Source organism: Megachile rotundata, chromosome 7 (assembly GCF_050947335.1).
Source record: "Megachile rotundata isolate GNS110a chromosome 7, iyMegRotu1, whole genome shotgun sequence".
Lineage (NCBI taxonomy): Eukaryota > Metazoa > Arthropoda > Insecta > Hymenoptera > Megachilidae > Megachile > Megachile rotundata.
In genome coordinates this window covers 1,962,909-1,984,618 of record NC_134989.1, presented here as the reverse complement: position 1 = coordinate 1,984,618, position 21,710 = coordinate 1,962,909, and the positions used below count along the sequence as shown (strand labels likewise).

The following is a 21,710-nucleotide window of genomic DNA, read 5'->3' as shown; positions in this document are numbered from 1 at the left end:
GTGGTTAAATCATACACTGTACACTGTTCGGGCGAGCACTACACCCTCGAACAGGCCACGGTAGGGTGGTTAAACGTACACATCAACATTATTCGAGTGAGTCCTACACCCTCAACCCGATCATCGTGAATAATCTCACGCAACGTGAATTATCACGCAAATCGAACAACATTGAGCGAGACCCTGTTCTCCTCAAATCGAACAACATTGAGCGAGACCCTGTTCTCCTCAAATCGAACAACATTGAGCGAGACCCTGTTCTCCTCAAATCGAACAACATTGAGCGAGACCCTGTTCTCCTCAAATCGATCCACAATCAACTTAACCATACACATAACGTATACATACTCGTACACATTTTCACCGTAGAATCGTTAACGAATACATAATTTTGTAAGGGGTTTTTTATGCCGCAAGGCTTTTTCCCCTAATTCGAGTCATTCGAGCCAATAAACTATCATGATTTTTAAGGCTCAATTACGACTAAACAATTTTTATTTACCCTCTTCCTCAATCGAATTCATCTACTCCTTGAAACACGAAATTTCTCCATGTTGGAAAGATTTCGACGATACAATAGGTGACCCAAACACTTGAGTGATTTGGGTCCTTCAAAGAAACTCGGCAATGAGGCACACTGCGAGGCTGCTGAATGATTGAGCTTGAGTGTATTGTCCCGCTGGGTAGATAAGAACTTCGTAGACACTGTATCCTGCAGTGGTGTACAGTTTAGGATAAAGGAACTAAATTTCTTTAAAGAAAGATCTATTGGCACTAGAATGACGTGTTTTTTGGCCTGTTAGAAGGCTGTTAACAATAATTTAGAACGTCAAGTTGTGGAGACGTTCATGTGGTCTTAAGTATGCATTTAAAATTGCGTGAATGAGACGTAGACACGTTTTGGGTTTGACTGGATACCCATAAATATTAAGTCAATGTTATTCCGAGTTACGAGAATGGTGCAACTCGGAACAAATACTCAGATATTGAAAAGTGGATATTTTAACAAGCTACTATAGCGATCTATAATTCAAGGTTCACAAAAGAATGGTTACCAACTAAAAATATCCAGTTAATGCAGTGGTTTGCTTGATGTCCTGACCTAAATCCAATTGGAAACCTTTGGGGAATTCTAACTCGCAAGCTATACATAAATTGAAAGCAGTATGCTACAGTTTTGGAGTATAAAAACAGCATAAAGCAAGCTTGAGATAGTCTAGACATATGAACTGTACAAGCTTTAATGAAAAGCATGAAGGGTAACATTTTTGAAGCAGTTCAAAAATGTGCACGCATTATTAGCATAGATGAAAGATGAAGTAAAAAGTTTTAGCCATGTCTATTTTAAATGAAATATTGTAATAACTGGAAACATAAATATTTCGCATATTGCTTTCTTTATTATCCTTTATTATTTTTCATTAAAATTAATTTTGATTAAATTAATTAATCAATTTTATTAGTGCTTTATATTATTTCTAATATTTATAACAATAATATTTATTCCAATTTATTGTTAATGTTTACTACTTAAACTTAAATGCGACAATCGTATTTTGAAAATTTATAATTTTTGTTTAAACCTTTGTACTAAACTATGGACAAAAATAGAGGATACGGACACCACCGTATGGTACTGCTACCTTGTTGTTTGGTAGTAAAATCGTACAAGCATAGTTCATCATCATATTGGGTAACCGAAGTGTCGCTCAGCCCACATATTGTGCCTGCCGTCATCTTCTGGTTGTTCTTGATAGGTTTATGAATTTCATAGTACAAACACCGTTTGACTTTTCCCAAACTACTCGACAAGGTCAATTTGAATGTTTCTGCACTTTCCGCGTCGCGAATAATACGATCGGATTTGCATTGTTAGAATCAGGCGTCCAGCATTGGACGATGTCTTGAGCTCCTACACGGTTCTCTCGACAAACTCTTAGGTGTCTCAACCTGGTTTTAACTTCGTGCGTGTCTCCACCAGAACAACTCCACCGATTTATCGGCCGAATGTAGAAGGTGCTGCGGCGGCTTTCAATCGTACTTTCCTCCGAGAATTTCACGCCAACGACAAATACGTTCTACTTATAAAATTTAATTTCTTTTTCATGCACCATTGCGTGCCTGTATATTAAACCCATTAGAGATGATACAAAACATGTTTTCGTACGTATCGAAATAAGTACATATTTGGGTGAGGTTTTTTTGACAAATTAGCGTATTACATTTATTTCATCAATACCGTGACCATTCAGTATTTTACGAATGGATTGCGTGTTACGATAAATAAGCGATTTTGCTACATTATCTCGAAGTTTGAATAACTAAAGATTTGATGAAATACAGGGTGTCCCGTAACTAGTGTTACTCCCTGAAAGGGGTGGTAGAGGACGTCATTCTGAATTTGATTTTCCTTTGCAAAAATGGGGTTTGAAGCTTCGTTTTTCAATTATTAACGAAAAACATGGACCAATCACAATGCGAGGATTTCGCGCGCTCAGTCGCGAGAGTGACAGCTTCGGAAATGACGGTCGATCGTCGTCGTGAACAAGCGTATCGATACCACGTCGGTATAGCGTCGATATAATAGAAAGCTGTTAGATGAAAGTTACATTGAAAAACGAATGAAAAAATCTAAATTATTGTTGAATTATCATTTATTAATGGATAAGAAATAAAGAAATTAGTCCTTACTAACGCAATCATAATAAATCGAATTTATTCGATACGTTTATTTGTTATTGCAAAGAGATAATAGATAAAATAGGGAAATTATTCTCGGTAGATATTATGATGATGAAAAAGAACAAATGCTCATTTTAAAAAAATTAAATATCCTTTCCATTCAACAAATAAAAATTTGAATTTGAATAATTAACAAATTTCAATGTAACTCACCCATTGAACCGTAAATAATCAGAATGAAAATGCATCTCTGTCGCCGGGTCGATCCACCGATCTTTACTGATAGTATAAATAAATCACCATACAGAAACTCTCAAGAAACGCGTAAGAAACTTCACTGTCATCTTTCATTATTAGTTTTCATTATCACTTTTCTCTGTCACTTTTTACTAATTTTCACTAATTTTCACTGAGTTCGACACGTAAATAGGACAAATGAAAACACGTGAACGAATATTCATAAATAATTTAAACTATCTTGAAAGCAAGAAAGCAGAATTTTCGGTTAAAAACAACGATCCATACATTTTATTTCGACACGTTTCTTTTGACAATAAACGATGACTGACGATCGACGCCGCAGTCGTTCAACAGATCATCGTTGCATGGCAACCGTTCGCGATCGTGAACGAAACCGCGATCCATGGCCAGTCCAACAATGCTTTCTAATAAAATATGTAATATAATTTCGATTCCTTAATTCGGATACATTATAATGAGAATATAGCGTATCGTTAAACATACATATCTATGAATAATCGTTCACGCGTTTTCATTCGTTCCGTTTACCGGTCGTGCTTATGTTGTGTAATTAATAGAAAGAGACAGTGAAATAAATTGAGAGTTCATTGACCCTGCCAGGATATCAGCTGTTGATGCTCTGATTGGTGGATCTACCAGGTGACACAAATATTTTTTATCGAAGCTAGTTTCTTCATGCATCAATGGGTAAGTTTTATTTAAGTTGTATTTTTAAAATTAAACGTACGCAGCTATTGATTTATTTCACTTCAATGAGGACTGCATTAGATATTCCATTCCAGATCTATTCTATTTCGTAAACAAGGTTCTTATTGGTTTTGAAACGTGAACTTATTCGTTTGCTTCATTGGAATAGTTGACAAAATTAATTTTCATGAATTTATTTTTTTTCCTTTTCGAGGGCATTAAATAAATGCAATATACTTGGCCTGGGTAAACAACAACTAATTGGTTTATCTCTCATTTACGAATTACGAAGAACTGAATATTATTCTTAACTTCTTAATTGATGTAACTTTCACCCAGTAGCTTCCTGTTATACCGACGTTATACCGACCTTATACCGATGCGGTATCGATACGTTTGTTCACGACGACGATCGGTTGTCATATTCGAAGCTATTGTTCTCGCGTCTGAGCGCGCAAAATCCTCGCATTGTGATTGGACCATGTTTTTCGTTAATAATTCAATAACGAAGCTTCAAACCCCATTTTTGCAAAGGAAAATCTTGTTCAGTGTTATATCCCCACCGATGTAGTGGGTGGAAATACAACCGCGAGGGAAAAACGTTGGGTCCTAGCCCTGATTTCAAGAGGTGCAAGGGAAATTAACTTAATGATTATAAAAAGATGAGTGTAAAAACGTATATTTTACGAACTGTTTGGAATGGAGTACTTTACGAGAGTGTCGCCTCTTCGTTCGGTCTGGATCAGGGTTAGGAGTCTTGGTTTGAAGGGAAGGGAGATTCCGGGTAGGTAAGCAGGAAAGGACAGTTGGACTGCGGGAATAGGACTGTGCTGTTCTTGCACATTCTTATCATGAAGTTACTCTTATGCTACTTGCTTATAATGAAATGGTTACAGTAATACGCATAATAATAATAACGACAACGACAACGACAACGACAACGACAACGACAACGACAACGACAACGACAACGACAACGACAACGACAACGACAACGACAACGACAACGACAACGACAACGACAACGACAACGACAACGACAACGATTATGATGATTATAATGACGTCCTCCTGTATATCTGTTAGTGTTTGTTATTGCATCAATCGTTTCTAACTTTCTTCAACGACCAAACAGATGTCTCCGCTATCCAGTACCTGGAGGCCCAAATCCCTCCGATTAAAATCCGTAGTAGAATTTAAGATATATTAACATAACTTTCATTTATACGTAAGCGGCCTACCTGGGCATTAGATCTGTCAAAATACACCAAAAATGTAAATATGACGTTTATAAAATTGGCGTTCAACGTGGGGCTCACCAAAAGTATATACAGGGTGTTCGGCTACTGGTGGGCATAATTTTAGGGGGTGGTAGCTGGGGTGATTCTGAACAACTTTTTCCTTTACCAAAATGCTGGTTAAAGCTTAGTTTTTGAATTATTAATAAAAAACACTGACCAATCAGAGCGCGAGAATAGCGCGCGCTCAGATGCGAGAGCGACGGGTGCAAGCGTGACGGTTGAACCTGGTCGCGAACAAACAAATCGCGCGATATCGGTAACATAGTTACACATCATCGGTAATACGTCAGCCGGTAAGTAGTTATAAAATTCACAACTATTAATAAGTATAAATTTATTAACGAAACTAATTGTATGGATTGAGCGAAAATAAAGGTAAAGATGAAGCGCAGTTTTTTTAGATAATTAAAAAAAATGACTATTTGTTTAACGACAAAATGAAAGAATACTCGGACGCTTACCTCATGAGTGAATTTACGATGCGAGAATTCCTCATTAATTTTGAAGTACATCGTCGTATGACAAGAAACCTATTTACTCACTAAAATCCACAAGAGCATATCGATACCCGCTCTATGGGATTGTCAAGTAAAAAGGGAGACTGTCATATTTGATGTTTTCCGTATAATAATAGTACAATTTTCGGAACCCACACTAAACAAATACACAATCACACAAGCACCACAATTGTCCAGTCCTTAGTATCGAAACGTTAAAAATATTCATCTTTTTTCTTAATAATACATCTTGCAATAACTGATTCTTTTCTTTGAATTACTCATCGCGCATAATGTGTCATGTGTACATGGTGAGGAACTTTCGTAAACGAATTGATGTGTAAAAAAGGTGGATATTTTGTGGTGGATATTTTTGTACCGGATATAAATCCGGTACATTAAACGTAACAAGGTACCTAATGCTTTTAGAAGAAAATGCCTACATTTTTTTAAGATAATCCTTTAAATATTTGTTGAGGAATATGATACCACTATGATGGCTGTCCAGCTCATTTTTCATGTATTGCAGATTTTTTAAACATTAAAGTTACCATAACCAACGAACATAAGAGAACGAATATTTAGATCTTGCAGAACAGTTCGAATGAAAACAATTAAAAGAACAATTGATTGCTCTGCAAGAATTTCACTGTTTGCGTGACTGCTGAAGATCATCATTTTAAACATGCCTTACTTCAATTTAAATAAAATGTTTGTACATTTTTAAGGTATCGTTTATTTAAAGTCATTTGAAAGTTATGTGGGAGTGCGGGAATGAGAGAATGATGCTGTCAGTAACCAACTGACCGAATGTTGATAATTAATCGTCGGTAATTGTTAGAGTTTCGCATAGATGAGGTTTACGACATGACGAGAGAAAGCGGTCACTTTTGAACCCCATAATTTAGTATCCGTACCATCTGCGTGCCAGCACTACGATGGTACGTGACAATTTGTAGTTTTTAGCAGATTTATTTATTGCTGCACTAGTCATTAGAGTTTTTGGCTTCAGTGACACAGGCCATGTCATAAACCTCGAAGATTAGAAGGTCAGAGGGCGATCTGGGCCTCCAAAGTAACGGTTCCCGCAGACCGTGAGCTACGTCACGGAATTCGGGAAAAACCCAGATTCTCCCCGGAACGCCGTCCTCCCCCGTAGGAACTTCTGTTCCCCTTCCAGAAAAGTACCACGCTAAGGGCGCAATGGAAGGGAGAACAAAGGTGTTAACTAAGGTAGAACACTCGAAAATAGTTAGATATCCAACAGAGCAGACAGCATTCAGTATAGTTAGCAAAGAGTATAGTAGAGTCACGGTTCAGAGTGACACTTTAGTTAGAACTTGCTAGTGATCAGACTAGTCAGTAACCAGTACATAGAAAATTCAAGTTTCACACACTCTTTCACACACAAACATATAGTTCCATCCACATATTCAAATAAACTGTTTTCTGTTATTTAATCACGTGCATCATTATTAACGGCCCCAATCCGGTCAAATTGGGTGGTCCTTCACAACACAGCACATAGACGGCACGTAGTGCAATATCAGGGCTCGACCAAACCCTAACAGTAATGAATGATATTAGAATATGTGTTTTGTTATTTTGCGTAAGAGTTACCGACGTTTACCGACGTTTCAAGGCATTTTAGAGCGAGCGGGATTGATGAGTTTTTTTTTAAAAGACTATCGGGAAAAAAGAGCGTTGTTGATTAGAAACCTGGTCGTAAGAGAAGACGCATTAAAAAACAAGTTGTAAAAGTCGATAAAGGTCGTGAAGGTTCGGCGTTTATTAAAAGATTGTAAACATCGTTTATTTTTAAAAGTTCTGTGTTTTGCTAGTGTTAGAGTTAAGTTTTGTTTGTTAATGTTCGTGTTAAAATTTGTTCCTTGTTAAATAATAAACAGAGTTTATTTTTATTTTGCACAAAACCGAATCCAAACGGTGCAAAACCATTTGTATCATTTTAATTCCTACAGTTATGACATGTATCACATCATGTATCACATTATCGTACTCATATTGACATCCGGTACAACCCTATGATGTTGAAAGTATATGTTACAATCTAAAAATTGCCGATGTCCTTTAAAAAACCTTTAAAACGACAAAAGTTGGAAAATTTTGTTATATCCCAATATTTGTCTCCTTAAGGGGTAACACCACTCTAGAGCCCGAAAAAGAGGCCTAACTTTGACAATTTATTTTGGAAGAACGACAAATGGAAAAGAATTTCTTTTCAGAGGGTTTATTTAACACATATTGAACTACAAAAAAATATTTTTTTATTGTCAGTTTCGTACAAAATGGTGGCGACAGAGCCCATCGTCAGAAACACGTTTTGGAAAAACATCGCCACGGGAGGACGGATTTCTCGCTATGTGTGAGTCCCGGAATAAAAAATCAAAAAAATTTAGAATCTGTATACCATTGGCTATAGAAGTAGGGGTTTTCTGATTAATCAATTTTTGTGGAAGTTATGCGTTTTTTAAGGAATGAATCGACTTTTTGCATGAAAAATGAGCACTAAATTGTTTATAAAAAAAAAAGTTTACATTCAATCAAAAAACGGCTACGTACTTCCAAGGACAATATTGTTGTGCAGCTACTGTAAAAATTTCAATTCAATCCATGCAGTAGTCACTGAGAAATCCGTCCTCCCAGTATGAAGAAACTGGTTTCGAGAAAAACGCGTTTGAAGTTTTATGAACATTTTAATCCTCAAATTCTCTATTCACCGCTAATCTGCAATGCTTGTACTATACATTTGGCTATCCAGATCAGTGTTTGCCACCTTCTCCAGCTTTCTGAATGCTTCTGTTTGTTTTGTAGGAAACAATTAAACTTATTATTTTAAATGATAACAATAATACAAAAGCGATGAATTGCAACATACCGCGCGAGTACTCAGTGCGCGCTCTGAGGCGCTACGGCAAAATTGATAATTGAACCATTTAAAATCTGTTTTCCACTATAAATCAAACGGCATTCTGTTCTTAAGACCCTGAAGTATTGTTTTAGCAAAGAAAAAAAAATCGACTTTCTGAAAATCCTAGAGTGGTGTTACCCCTTAAGCCATATAACTAACTGTTTAACTTATTTTTTCTCTAACATTTTCTTCTACTTTTAAGGTGAACCGAAATAGTTAGATGTTCTGTTTCTCATGAATCACCTGATATTGTACACAATTATGTTTGAAAATTTGAAAATATAAAAGTCATCAAATTTTATTAGGAAAAGGCGTTATGAAAGATTAAATGATTTTCTTTGTTTATATTAATTATTTAAACATAAACACGACACCTTCCATAACTGACAGCTGTCGTATATCTGCCGTTTCCTTTATTTTACTTAATTAAAGAAACTATTCTAAAAGATCATCGCCAATAAAGTTATGTTTTGTACCTATAAACGTCTAAACTCGCTTGTGCTTGCTGAAGGGCTCTCCGTCCCCTAAACCCGTCCTAGAGACCGTTCGGCACGTTCAACAATTTTTCTTGGAGTTTTGGCCTATTTTAAAAAAGTTTAATTCTCTCACAAAAAGTCATATCTGGCACGATTTAGCCAGTGAGTGGTTGGGGTGGAATTTAATTAATTTTTTATGGCCGATAAAAATTATTTAGTTTGAATTCTAATAAGATCAAAAAAAGTACTGTTGATTATTATTGGATGCGTCATATAAGGTTTGAAGTTAATAATTTTAAGAGCATCATAAATTCTTTTGTGGCGTCGATTTAGCGACCGCCATGTCCCAGCCTAATTTATTATATTTAGTCCAGGCGTAAGGATTTTGAGTGTGAATGAGATGCGATAATGAGTTATTTGCCTGAGTCCGAGTGAATGCTGCGTAGCGTTTGCGAGAGGATGTTTGGATCATCGAGTCGAGTGTCGCGTTGTGTGTCCGAGTTCGAGGAATGCTTGAGAAATACGCGTGTATCGTTGAATGATTGGTTTAGAGTGAGAGCGATTCGGTTTGGAAGAGGAAAGAATGATTCCGGGTTAGAATGCATCAGGATGTGTGGGGGTGAGTGTTATAAGTACGAAAGTTTAGTTCATCACTGTTAGTCGAAGAGTAAGGTCGTGGACCTGCTTGCGAAATAAACGGGAAGTTAAAGGTGGAAAATAAGAGTTACCATTTTTTCCCTGTCACGTCCTCATCCCATTTTATAATGTAATAATTATTAATTAAGTATTTATATTTCACGCATAAAACATCGTTATTTTATAAAATAGAAGTCATTTATGTAATGTAAGAAAAATATAACTTTTTCGGTTCGGAAAATATTAACGACGATAAAGTGGCAATAATAGAGATATTTACTCTAGTTGTTAAACTCTTCAGCAATAATCAAATTCGACTTTTAATCTGACATCGATGCAACTTGTTGCAGGAAGCCCTCGAGGTTCTACGAACGACACCCAGCACCGTAGAACTGGTGGTGTGTCGACTTCCAGGCGATACGAATGTCACACCACCGGGTGCACCACCGCCACCCCCGGCTAGACGAGAACCACCACCACCCTTACGGATTCTTAACCCTCTACCGCCTCTTCAAATCGAACCCTGCGGCGTAAGTAACTCTTATCGAAAATTCTCCTCTGTTGCGATCCACTAGATAGCCGAATTTCTTGGATCACTGAATCACCGAATTCCTCGATTTTCCACCTCTTTGGCCATTAATCAAAAAAGTGAAATTGAGATATGGTGGTGTCCTTATTGATACAATGTTGTCAGTATTGGAAAATTCATATCACGATTTCACATTATGCAAAAATGTTTTTCTTCATATTTGTTCTTGTACAAAATTTTAGATACCTTTCTTTTTTTGAAAATCTGATAATATTAAATATTATTATTAATATTAATATTAAATAAATTTTATATAATTTTATATAACAAATGTTATTGAATATTATCAGAACAAATAGATGAAAATGAAAATAACATACACATTGTATACCACTGCAATTATATGAGATTATTAGAAATTTTAATCAGATTGATTTGAATAAATCTGTAAATATGTGATAGATAAAAATAAAAAGAAGTGTTATATACATACACAAGTGGCTATAAATGCTTTCATGTTTCTTCTATAAAATAATCTCGGTTCCGAATATAAGTTTGACATGTTTCGTGTATTTGATTTTAACTTGATAAATACATACATCACTAGTCCGTTCAATTAATTTTTGCCTTAAATCGACTTTTATAGCATACCATATTCCTTCACAGTTTCTCGCAGATAAAAATATAATATAATAAAATTCAAAAATATTTTTAGATAAACAATCACAATAATGTTCACCTAATTATTCAGGCAGCTATACGTATAATTAAAACTACGTCTGTTAATGATACTAGAAACGAGATTTCTTCTAAAAATACTAGTAGACGGTAGTCTAGAAATAGTGAAAACGAATGTATGATCAGTCCAGGTAAAAAATAAAATCTTATTAATATACATATTATTAAATGAAATAGCAAGCATAACCATTATGAGTAGAGACGATAAAAATCGTTAGATTATTCCTGCATTATAATGTATCAGAAACAAAATCGCTATTGTTTTCTAGTTTTATATTTTTATTATAATTTTTCTTCTAAATGACTTATATCTGAATAACATTTTTTACTTATATTTTTTCACAGAATAACGAATAAAATTTACTCGTTTAACTTTGAAACACCTTATATAAAAGATAATAATAGTGGTTTTGTTACAAGTAGACAAGGATGAATTTTCTATAACAGTACATGAATGACAGGACTTATCTCATTATTCAGTTATGTGGCATTTATTATCTCCATGCCAGTAATGGTTAATACCATTAAGAGCGACTACACTAGTAGTTTTTATGCACTCAAAAGCAAAATTATTCACCAATAGATCTGCTATTCGAAAGATTGCATAGTGATGCAACAAAGCTGTGCCAAAGAGTGAAGCCAGTCTCCTATAAGCCAATAAACCAAATTTTTTCGCAGAAGGGATTGTGGTTATGTTTGGTATAAATTAAAGGTCTCGTAACGTTGATCACAAAGATACAGATTGCCTTGTAACTGATAGTATAACCGGAAAGGGGATGATTCTACATAAAATAATTAGTCAAAAATGTAGAATAACATTTTTTTTATATGAGTAAACTGTTTCTTTTTCTCTCTATAAGAATATACAATGTTTGTATGCATGGAATACATTAGGAGTCAAGGCTACAATATTTAGGAGTAATTTCGCTCAGTTTATAAATTGCTAGTAGTGATTTCCATGTTGTTGCGTACACAATTGTCCTCTTTTTAACATATTCCTACGAATAGGTTTACTTATTACGTTATTACTACACACAGTGTGACTTAACCCTTTCGCTTCGAGCGCCGGATATATCCGGCATCCACATGATGTGTATACAAGTACCATCTGTGGTCAATGACAAACTTTTCGTTATCGGCAGAACGTTTTGAACTGATTTTATTGATATATTCGATTAATCCAATATATCAATAAAGTACACCTACTCTTTGGTGTTATATCAAAACCGCATCCAAAATATCTATCGGATCTTGCGGATTATATTCATTTTTCTACGAATACATATCGTGTTCTATAAGAATTAAGAATAGATCGGCTCAAGGTATTATTCTTTTTTTTAAGAATAAAAAATTGTAAATATGTAAATAGCTAAGAATTTGTCAACTGCAATTAGTCTAATGTCTTTAGAGTAACTAATATAATTTTGTTTAACTGTTTTCATCTTAAAATGTGAGGAATACATGCTATATTAGAGCAACAATTGTTTTATTAAGCATAGTAATTATTTAAGACTTAAAAAATGTATATATAAAAACCACGCGCACTGTGCACATTTCTGGCGCGTGCTTCCGTACGGTGACGACACTTCGGCGGACCGGACTGCCGAAGCGAAAGGGTTAATGTAACCCTACAAATAAAAATCCAGTGGTGAAAGATTGGAAGATAGTGGCAGTCGAGAAATTCTACCACCGCGGCTGATCTAGCACCAATAATTTTTATTTAAAAACTACCTTACCTCGCGACTATAGTGTGATGTTGCTTTGTCCTGTTGAAAAATTAAATTCCTTCGAATACGAAGTGGAACATTCGAGGATCATATCAGTATACCCTCGATTACTGTATGTTGTCACGAATGCGCGGAAATTAATCGTTCTGTTCGAAAAGCATAAGATAATGTGGAGAATAACGCAAGAAATATTATGTTATCACCTTGACTCCCAATGCATTCCATGTGTAGAAATATTGTATATGCTGATAGAAAGGAATAAAAATAGTTCACAGCAATCTTTCACAGCGAAGTCAAACAGAAAGTAAATCAAGTGTAGGCATACTCGACAAATTTTTATTCATTTTCGACTTATTTTTGTATGTAGATACACCACTTTTCCTGGTTATACCACCAGTTACGGGACCTCCTATGTAGTATATGCCTCCTTGATGTCCCTGTTCTCGGGGAAATTGTGTCCAAAGATCCGTTTTCAACAGATAATCTCGTACTTCTGCACATGCGAGTATGGTGCGTGCACCGTCAGCTATTGCAGTAATGACTATCATCTGATATTTGTCCTACGGACACAACAATTCAGTTATTATACCCCACCCTTCCCTGCGCAACATTTCCTTTACTGGCAATACCCGATAAATAATTAATAAAAGCGACTTTATCATTTCTTTTATTGATTCTTCTTTGGTTCTACAGTTCACCAAGGTTTCTATTTTCATGACTCCTCTCAAATGCACACGAGAAAAGAGGATTCTACTGCAGAGTAAACCAGAGGCGACACTCTCAGTCGACACCTTTGATTTATCGAAAACACTGTTTCTTTAAATTGGTTGTACAAACGAGCGGAAATTTAAATCAAGCAAATCTACTTTCATGTCAACCGCTAATAATTTGGAATATATTTGTAGCGTGAAGAATGTATCGCGTACTACGTTACGATAAAAATTGAAGTTAAAAAATACCGCAACGCGATTTGCTTTAACAATCAATGTTACAAGCAATGTTTCAAAGTTCTCCCGACTGTTGGCGATTTTTTATGTTCGCAACGAAATGAAGAGCGAATATGAGAGATGTTTCTCTCGATAATGTGTACGTGAATCTGACGACTCGCTGTCGTCTTGACTCCGACGTTGTCGACGGACGCTGATTGGTTTTCGCCTTTTTTAGGAAATTCCGATCAGCGTGTCCTTTGGGATTGGGCCCACCCTTCATAGCTCCCTTAGAACGTCTTCGTCTAGGAAGGGTGGGGAATCCGGTGAGTTGGCGGGAGGTCCCCGAACATCCGGCAACGGCGCGATTTTTTCTTCTAGGTACATTTGGCGACCATAAGTTCCCGTTAGGTCCGTGCGTGATCGTTTCTAAAGTACCCTTCGGAAAAAACCGTGTTTATGATCGTTGAGGATGAAGCGAAAATTAACTCTAAATTTATGGCAAGACATGTAGTAAAATTAACAACTAGAAAAAACCCGAAATATTCTAACTCAAAAACGGCTGCCTAACGGACCGATCATAAATAAACTTTCGAAATCCTCACCCAGATGTACCGTTGTACGGAACATGTTTGTAATAAATTTTCCGTGTATTACTTATATATGTATAAACTTTTGAGGTATTTTTATCAATTTTACGACGTTGAAAAATTGAAAAAGGAAAAAGTATACCAAAATTATTGCTCTACAAAATATATTTGGACAATATGTATTATGGAAATGATCATTACAAATAACTTATAAGAAAATGAATAAAATAATTTTCAGAAAAAAAATACACCGACTTCGAAATGCACTAAAAAGTATAAAATAATTTCTATTTCCTAATGAAGTAATTTCTATTTCTTTGAATCATACAATTACGTCACAGATATGAATTAAACCTATTTACTTGTTAGGTAGTATATTAAATACATTTCAACCTTTTCGGAGGCGGCGCATAATTAAAAGATTTTCTTAAACATGTCAACCTTTGGACAGCCAAACATAGGCAAAGCTTGTAGAGCTATTTTTTTTCTATACATATAATTCGACAGCACGCCGCGAAGTAGGTGTTAATGCGTATAGAATGTAACTATGGCCTATCTAGCCCGTTGCGAACGGGACGGTTCGAAGTGAACCGTACCGTGGAGCCGAGCTCCTGCCGCGATAGTCATTAAAAATTGCCAGCGCATATTTGTGCTTTAACGCGGTTTTTGTTCAAAGCATTCCAAGTCAAATTCTGGACATATTATATGTACATGCACAGATTTATGTGCATGCACGCATGTACGCGTTTCTCGGCTCTATCAGTTGTTTTCGCGGAACGCATATATTAGTTCTTCGGCCAATTTGATGATTTACACAGAACGCATATATACAAAGCGATAGATTCATAGAGTATGCGACGGAAAGACTCGATCGCCGCATATGCTATAAAGATAGAGCCCATCTGCCGCAAATTTGGTGATTCCCGCGTCGTGGGCTCCGTTTATAGGTTCTTAGATCCCTGGCTTCCACATGCGAACGAAGTCGATTCAATTTCATTTATATCAGAAACGTTGCGAAATGAAGATGCAGTCGTTACATTTACGTATATTACCAGATATATCTATAATGGTTCGTATTCTTTCTTAGGATTTATTAATTTCCAATACGCCATACCGCAATCAACTGGTTATTGGCAATAACGTTTACTGAGGTATTTTTAATTTTGCGCCGCCTCCGAAAAAGTTGAAATGTATTTAATATACTACCTAACGAGTAAATAGGTTTCATTCATATCTGTGACGTAATTGTATGATTCAATGAAATAGAAATTACTTCATTAGGAAATAGAAATTATTTTATACTTTTTAGTGCACTTCGAAGTCGGTGTATTTTTTTTCTGAAAATTATTTTATTTCACGCTTTTTAGTGGAATGGGGAGAATTGTATAGGATACTGTCAGACAGTTCTTCCGGGCTTTTTTTTGTCTGCGTAAATGCTATGGACATAATTAAGTAAAAGACAACATGGATATTCGTTTTTTAACTTTTTTTGCAACAATAATCCTTTGCAACTAAAAAATGAAAAAATTTTTGATAATGGTATCAATGGGGAGTTAGACTCCACAAGATGCGAAAGGCTTTGTTCCGATCGGACCACCCACCTAGGAAAAACCGCCGAACATGCATAGAAAAAATAATCCTTTGCAACTAAAAAATAAAAAAAATGTTTGTTAGAACGGTAGGGAGACTGTACCAAGCAATGGGAATAATACACCAACGTCAACGTGAACTCATCTTGCTGCATAAGTTGCGTGTCAAAGCGGCAAAGCTTAGTTAGTGTTTTGGTACAGTGCATTGTAATTGCCCTTTCTTGTCTTTCCCGTGCATAGCACGGGGCGTTCCACTAATAATAATAACAATAGTTATTCGCTAATATCACGAAAACTAGAGCTTACCGCCAATTATGCATAAGGAAAAACTCGTTTAGAATCATGCTACTAATAACGTATTAGAAGGACATAAAAATCGTTCGAAGTTGGCTTCAAAAGTTAACAACAATTTCTGTAATATCTCGAAAACAAAAGCTTTCCGTCAATTTCGCAAGAGGAAAAAGTTGTCCAGAACCACGCCCCTAACAACATATTCAAAGGACATTAAAATCGTTCGAAGTTGATTTCAAAAGTTAACAACAATTTTTGCTAATATCTCAAAAACTAAACATTTCCGCGAAATTTGTATATGAACAAAATTGTTCAGAACCATGTCCCTGACAACATATTAAAAGGACATTAAAATCGTTCGAAGTTGATTTCAAAAGTTAATAACAATTTTTTTCGCTAATATCTCGAAAACTAAACATTTCCGCGAAATTTGTATATGAACAAAATTGTACAGAATCATGTCCGCGATAAGATATTGAAAGCGCACTAAAATCGAGAAAAGTTTATTTTAAAAGTTGCCGGTTTTTCTGCAATAACAACACTTTGCAATTAAAAAATGAAAAATTTTTTGATTATGGTACCAATGGGGAGTCTGAACCCAACAGATGCAAAAGGCTTCGTTCCGATCGGTCAACCCAGTTAGGCGTAATCGGCGAACATACATAGAAAAAAAAAAAAAAAAAAAAAAATACTGATCGAATTGAGTAACCTCCTCCTTTTTCGAAGTCGGTTAAAAACTATATATCACTAGAAATTACAGATGTTACGGAGATATGACAAAATATTTATTACAAATAAATTACTGGTGAATATGCAGGTTTAAAATATTTTTTTTTCGATTGCCATACTTTTACACTATACACATGCGCACCCCCAATTCTTTTGATTTGGGCATTTAAATTGGTTATGTCCTCTGTCTCTCTCTAGGAGGTAGGTTTCCTTGTCTAGTGTCGTCTCCTGTTATAACCCTACTCTTTGATTGTACTCTGAAATGTACAAATGAGTTTCCGGTCAAATGAGAATTAAACTGGTAATTTTCGCATTTCAAAAAGATCAAATTGTCTATGCGCCATCTGTTGGAAGCGGACCTTTGGACCATATTCTCTCGAGTACAGGGCCAGATTTTTCAAAAAGATATGTATATTCCTGATCAGCGTTACAAAACCTTTAATTTTATATCAAACATGACAGAATCCCTTCTGCGAAAAAATCTGGTCTAAACTTGGCCTCACTGTTTCAGTTAAATAAATGGGTTTAGTAATATTTAAATAAGCGCGATGACCACTTATAAACATCCAATCTTAAGAAAAACGCATTTACAATTTTATAGCGTTTGAATTAACGTATTTTGCATTATTATTACGAGTCATTAATTCTATACCTATAAAGTATATCAGTTGAAAATGAAATAGTTTTTGTTGTGTTGCTCTTCTTGTTCAAAGTTCCACTTTCGTTACAAAAAATGTACTTCCTGTCTAAAAAATGTATCTACGACATTTTCGAAAATTGCTCGTACAAATTTAAGAAAACATTCGTAACACACAAACATAGAAAAACAAATTTTCATGTTAATATTTGTAGCATGAAATTTATTTGTTGCAAATGTCTTTATACGATTTTCAATTGCAATATAATTAATATATTGCTAGAAAAAAATTATCAATTTATCGATTACACAATTTCCACTCTTTTTCAACGTTCCATTTTGTGTCTTCAACTTTCTGAAAATGTTAAGAAATTTGCTATTTCATATTCCTTTTATTAAAAATAGGATAACTATTTATTTAATGAAAAATTGAGTACAAAAGTAAAAATTAATTATAAAATAATTTCAATGAATATTTATGTATAGTGCTTCTGTGAAATCGAAAAAAACTTTAATTTAAACTTGTAACAATAATTTTTTATTGGAAATAAGTAATCATAGCCGTTAGTTACTTTTAATTAAAGACCGAAAACAATATACAAATTTTATAAAGAAATTACACTAGTTACAGAGTATGGAGATCATAAAAATATTCAGGATAATCAGTGTTTAATCGATTTTGATTCAAGTCCAAAAATATTTGAAAACAATAATTTTGCATTTACTTAAAATAGAATTGAAACGGAGATTTTCTTAAAATCTTGTTATTTAAAAAACTAGTATAAATAATTGAATATTTTTTAATTCGTACGTATGCGTAAGAATCAGTACGAGTAGTCTAATTAGCACATAACAGTACTCTAATTAGCACATGCACAATTTTACCAATAACTAATACTAATATAGTTGTGCAAAAGGATCCAAGTGTATATTGACTACCGAAGGAAGATATACATTTTCAATTTCCTCTTGTTTCTGAGTGGAGCTAGCAGTGCAATTAACATTCATAACGCAATGATCAATGAATATACTATCTGTTACACCTAGGAAATCCCCGGGAGTGTACAAAAGCCGATCGAAGTTCGTTTACAATTTAGATTTTGGTGTTTCCTGCGGAATACGTAGTTTCCGATGCATTTATGATGAATGCCTCGTGTTTATACATATATCACCTACAATGACTTCTGTAGGTTATGAATTATACGAAAAACAAATTGGTCAGTATTTATTTTATTGAATTGTTATACATCAAGCAGTGAATTTTGAAATAGAAAATTTTACATAATTTGATGAATAAAATAATAGTGCCAAGGACAATTCTTACAAATACGGTTTCATTCACATCGAGAAATTAACTAAATGCTAAAAAATATTGGAAGCGAATTTCTTATTTATTTCAGAAAGATCTGTAATATACTTCCACAAAATTTTTAATTTATGGATCCGCTATAATTTGATAAAGTTCAGATTAAATACGACCAAATCTTGTACATATTTCATATCCAGTATATAAAAAATTTGTAAAATATTTGTTACAATGTGATAAACTTTAAAATGCTCTATGACAAAAGTAATGAAAGTAGTTATAATTAGCTTCGTTTTCCTTCGTACTTGTCTCAAGAATAGTTTCAGCTCCTCTTTTGCAGTTTCCTAACTTGCAAAAAAAAGTTAAGACTTTCGATCCGTATGTAATCTAATTAAACGAAATGCTTGTATAATTTCTTGCAGGAGTTCGACATAGAAATGACGAAGGTCGATGGTAGCCTGGGTTTTACCCTGAGGAAGGCAGACAGCAGTGCGTTAGGTCATTATGTGAGAGCATTAGTGCGAGAACCAGCGTTAAGTGACGGCCGAATTCGACCCGGAGACAAAATAGTTGCTGTAGATGGTGCTCCATTGTCGCCCATGAGCCACGAAGAGGCTGTCCAATTGTTGCGACAATGTGGACCAACCGTGAAGCTTCGACTTTACAGGGATCTGGCGCAAACTCCTGTCTCTGCGCTTTCTCCGACCGAACCTGATCATCCGCTCCGTCCACCGCGAACAAGTTTGAGGTAAACTTTTCGTTTAATTTTGAGCTTCTCTTTCTTTGATTAAACCGCTTTTGAGATTTAATGAGAACGTGAAATTTCGTTAATTCACATGCACCCTTCTTCCAGTTGAAAGACTGCAGAGCTTTTCATTTCGCCAAAAAGTTTTTTTCCATTATCTTGTTCCATTTCTTGAAGAACTATTCATTTGTTTCAAATCACTGTTCGAATATTTGTTAATGCTTTCGTATATTCTACAATAATAACCATTTTTACAAAAATAATTTCGTTTAAAAAACATTCTGTATAATTATGCTGAGTGTTTAGGAGAATATGCATATTGGAGTATGGGGTGGTTATTTATTTAAATAAAATAGATACTAAGAATGTTTAAAAATAAATGAATTTACTGAAGTGACTAGGAAACGTCTGCACGGCTCAAGGAGCGAACTAAAAATGAAAAACTTTTCTAAAACGCACAGTAAAACTGGCGCCCAATTCCTGAGGAAAAGTAACGGTCTGCAACGTATTCGTTCAATTGACTCTTAGGTACAAACACGGCCTGAGGCCCATTGACATTTTTTTCGTGTGAAACTTCCTATCTTTAATAAACAATGTTGAATAAATTCAAAGAATCATAAATGAATCATAAACTGAATCATAAATTCAGTTATGCTCAATTACATTTAGGAGTAATGTTAATGAAGTAATGTCAGTCAAAAGTTTGGAACAGTTAAACAAATTTCAAGAAGAATTACTAATTTTTTATTAAGTTCATAATTTTACATATTATGAAGATTTATACGTACTTCCATAAATTGTATATTACAATATCATTTTAAGAGTACCAAAAAACATATTATTACCACATTTTTTTACTGATACAATGATCATCTACGAACAAATCTAGAGTACTTAATGTGTTGAGTTATCCTTATGTTCTTCATATAGGATTTTTTATCTCATTTTAAAAAGTTTTACATTTTTTATCAAAAAATTTTCATAAACTTTAAAAACAAAAAGATGAACAAAGTACAAACTTTTTAAAGAATAAGGTTTGGAACCGTGCTTTTTACACACTACTTTAGCAACACAATATGTTAGTTCTAATATATCGATAAGTTATTTGTTTAAAAAAAAATATGCTTCCGAAATTTTTATTGAAATTCAAAATGATCAATTCAACAATCTAAAGTTTGATTGTATATTCAATAAATTTTCGCCATTAACTTTTTCGAAAATGAGATTTCGTACAAAAAAAAGTGTCGCTTATTTCCAACATTTGAAAATGAATTCAAATGTTGTGTTCATGAAAATCACGAATAAAATTAAAAATAAATGTCCTTGTAGGTACTATGCAACTTTATCTTCTACGACTTTCTTCTGTCTATAATAAAAGCCAAAATTATAACTCGGATCAATTACATGATTTATGCTTCACATATGTATATGCAGATTGCAAGATATGTATTAATACATATGGTTGTAAATAAAATAATTTTGTTTAAAACAACTTTCTTTGCGCTACAATTGAAAAATTAACTTTAAACTAATTTCAAATTTAAAAATCTCATTTCAAAATATAAAAATTTTGACTTTCATATTCTCGAATTTAAAAATTCCCAAATCACAAGTTCATAAATTTCCAAATTTTTAAACTTCTACATTCCTAACTTACAAAATTGTTCACTTCTAAACTCAAAGAATATTGCTACACCGACTCTGTATATAATTATGAATTTATCTATAGTGATATCATACATTGGAAAGGAAAATAAGGTTTAAACGTTCTTATTTTTTCAACTAAATATTAAATTGCCAATCAATAAAATCATGGTATTTCGTCCAAACATTATGTTTCAAATATTGTTGCAGGCAAGAAGCCGTAGATATGCTTTGCGATCTAGCAGTTCGAAAACTCTCACCAGGTACATCAAGTGGTTCTAGTTGTAAACAATCACCTGGAGCATCTTGCAATTCGCCAAGAAGGCTTCGTCGACTTGCCACGCGTACACCTAATACCGATAATGATCAAGGTATTATTTCGTCACATTTCATTAAAGCTAAGTAACTATTCATAGAAAAATAAAAACAATTTAACAAGCAAACAGAATAACTTAATAATTGCAATTTTGTATTGACCTAGGGGTACTATATTAAAGATATATATTTCGCTGATCATAACACTTAATAATTTTAAGAAAAAAAATACACCGACTTCGAAATGCACTAAAAAGTATAAAATAATTTCTATTTCCTAATGAAGTAATTTCTATTTCATTCAATCATACAATTACGTAACAGGTATGAATGAAACCTATTTACTCGTTAGGTATATATATTAAATGCATTTCAACCTTTTCGGAGGCGGCACAAAATTAAAAGATTTTCTTGAACATGTCAACCTTTGGACAGTCGAACATAGGCAAAGCTTGTATAGCTATTTTTTTTTCTA

The 21,710-nt window shown here is 34.2% G+C and overlaps 1 protein-coding gene across 2 annotated transcripts in view; it reads left to right on the top strand.

The window, feature by feature from the left end:
- Positions 1 to 21,710, top strand: part of LOC100877819 (uncharacterized) — a 688,459-nt gene that overhangs the window by 659,024 nt on the left and 7,725 nt on the right. For both annotated transcript variants that reach the window (XM_076533686.1, XM_076533685.1), the window contains exons 7-9: positions 9,820 to 9,999; positions 18,954 to 19,279; positions 21,131 to 21,291. In XM_076533686.1, coding sequence (XP_076389801.1) covers positions 9,820 to 9,999; positions 18,954 to 19,279; positions 21,131 to 21,291 — 667 coding nt within the window. The remainder of the gene's footprint in view (positions 1 to 9,819; positions 10,000 to 18,953; positions 19,280 to 21,130; positions 21,292 to 21,710) is intronic.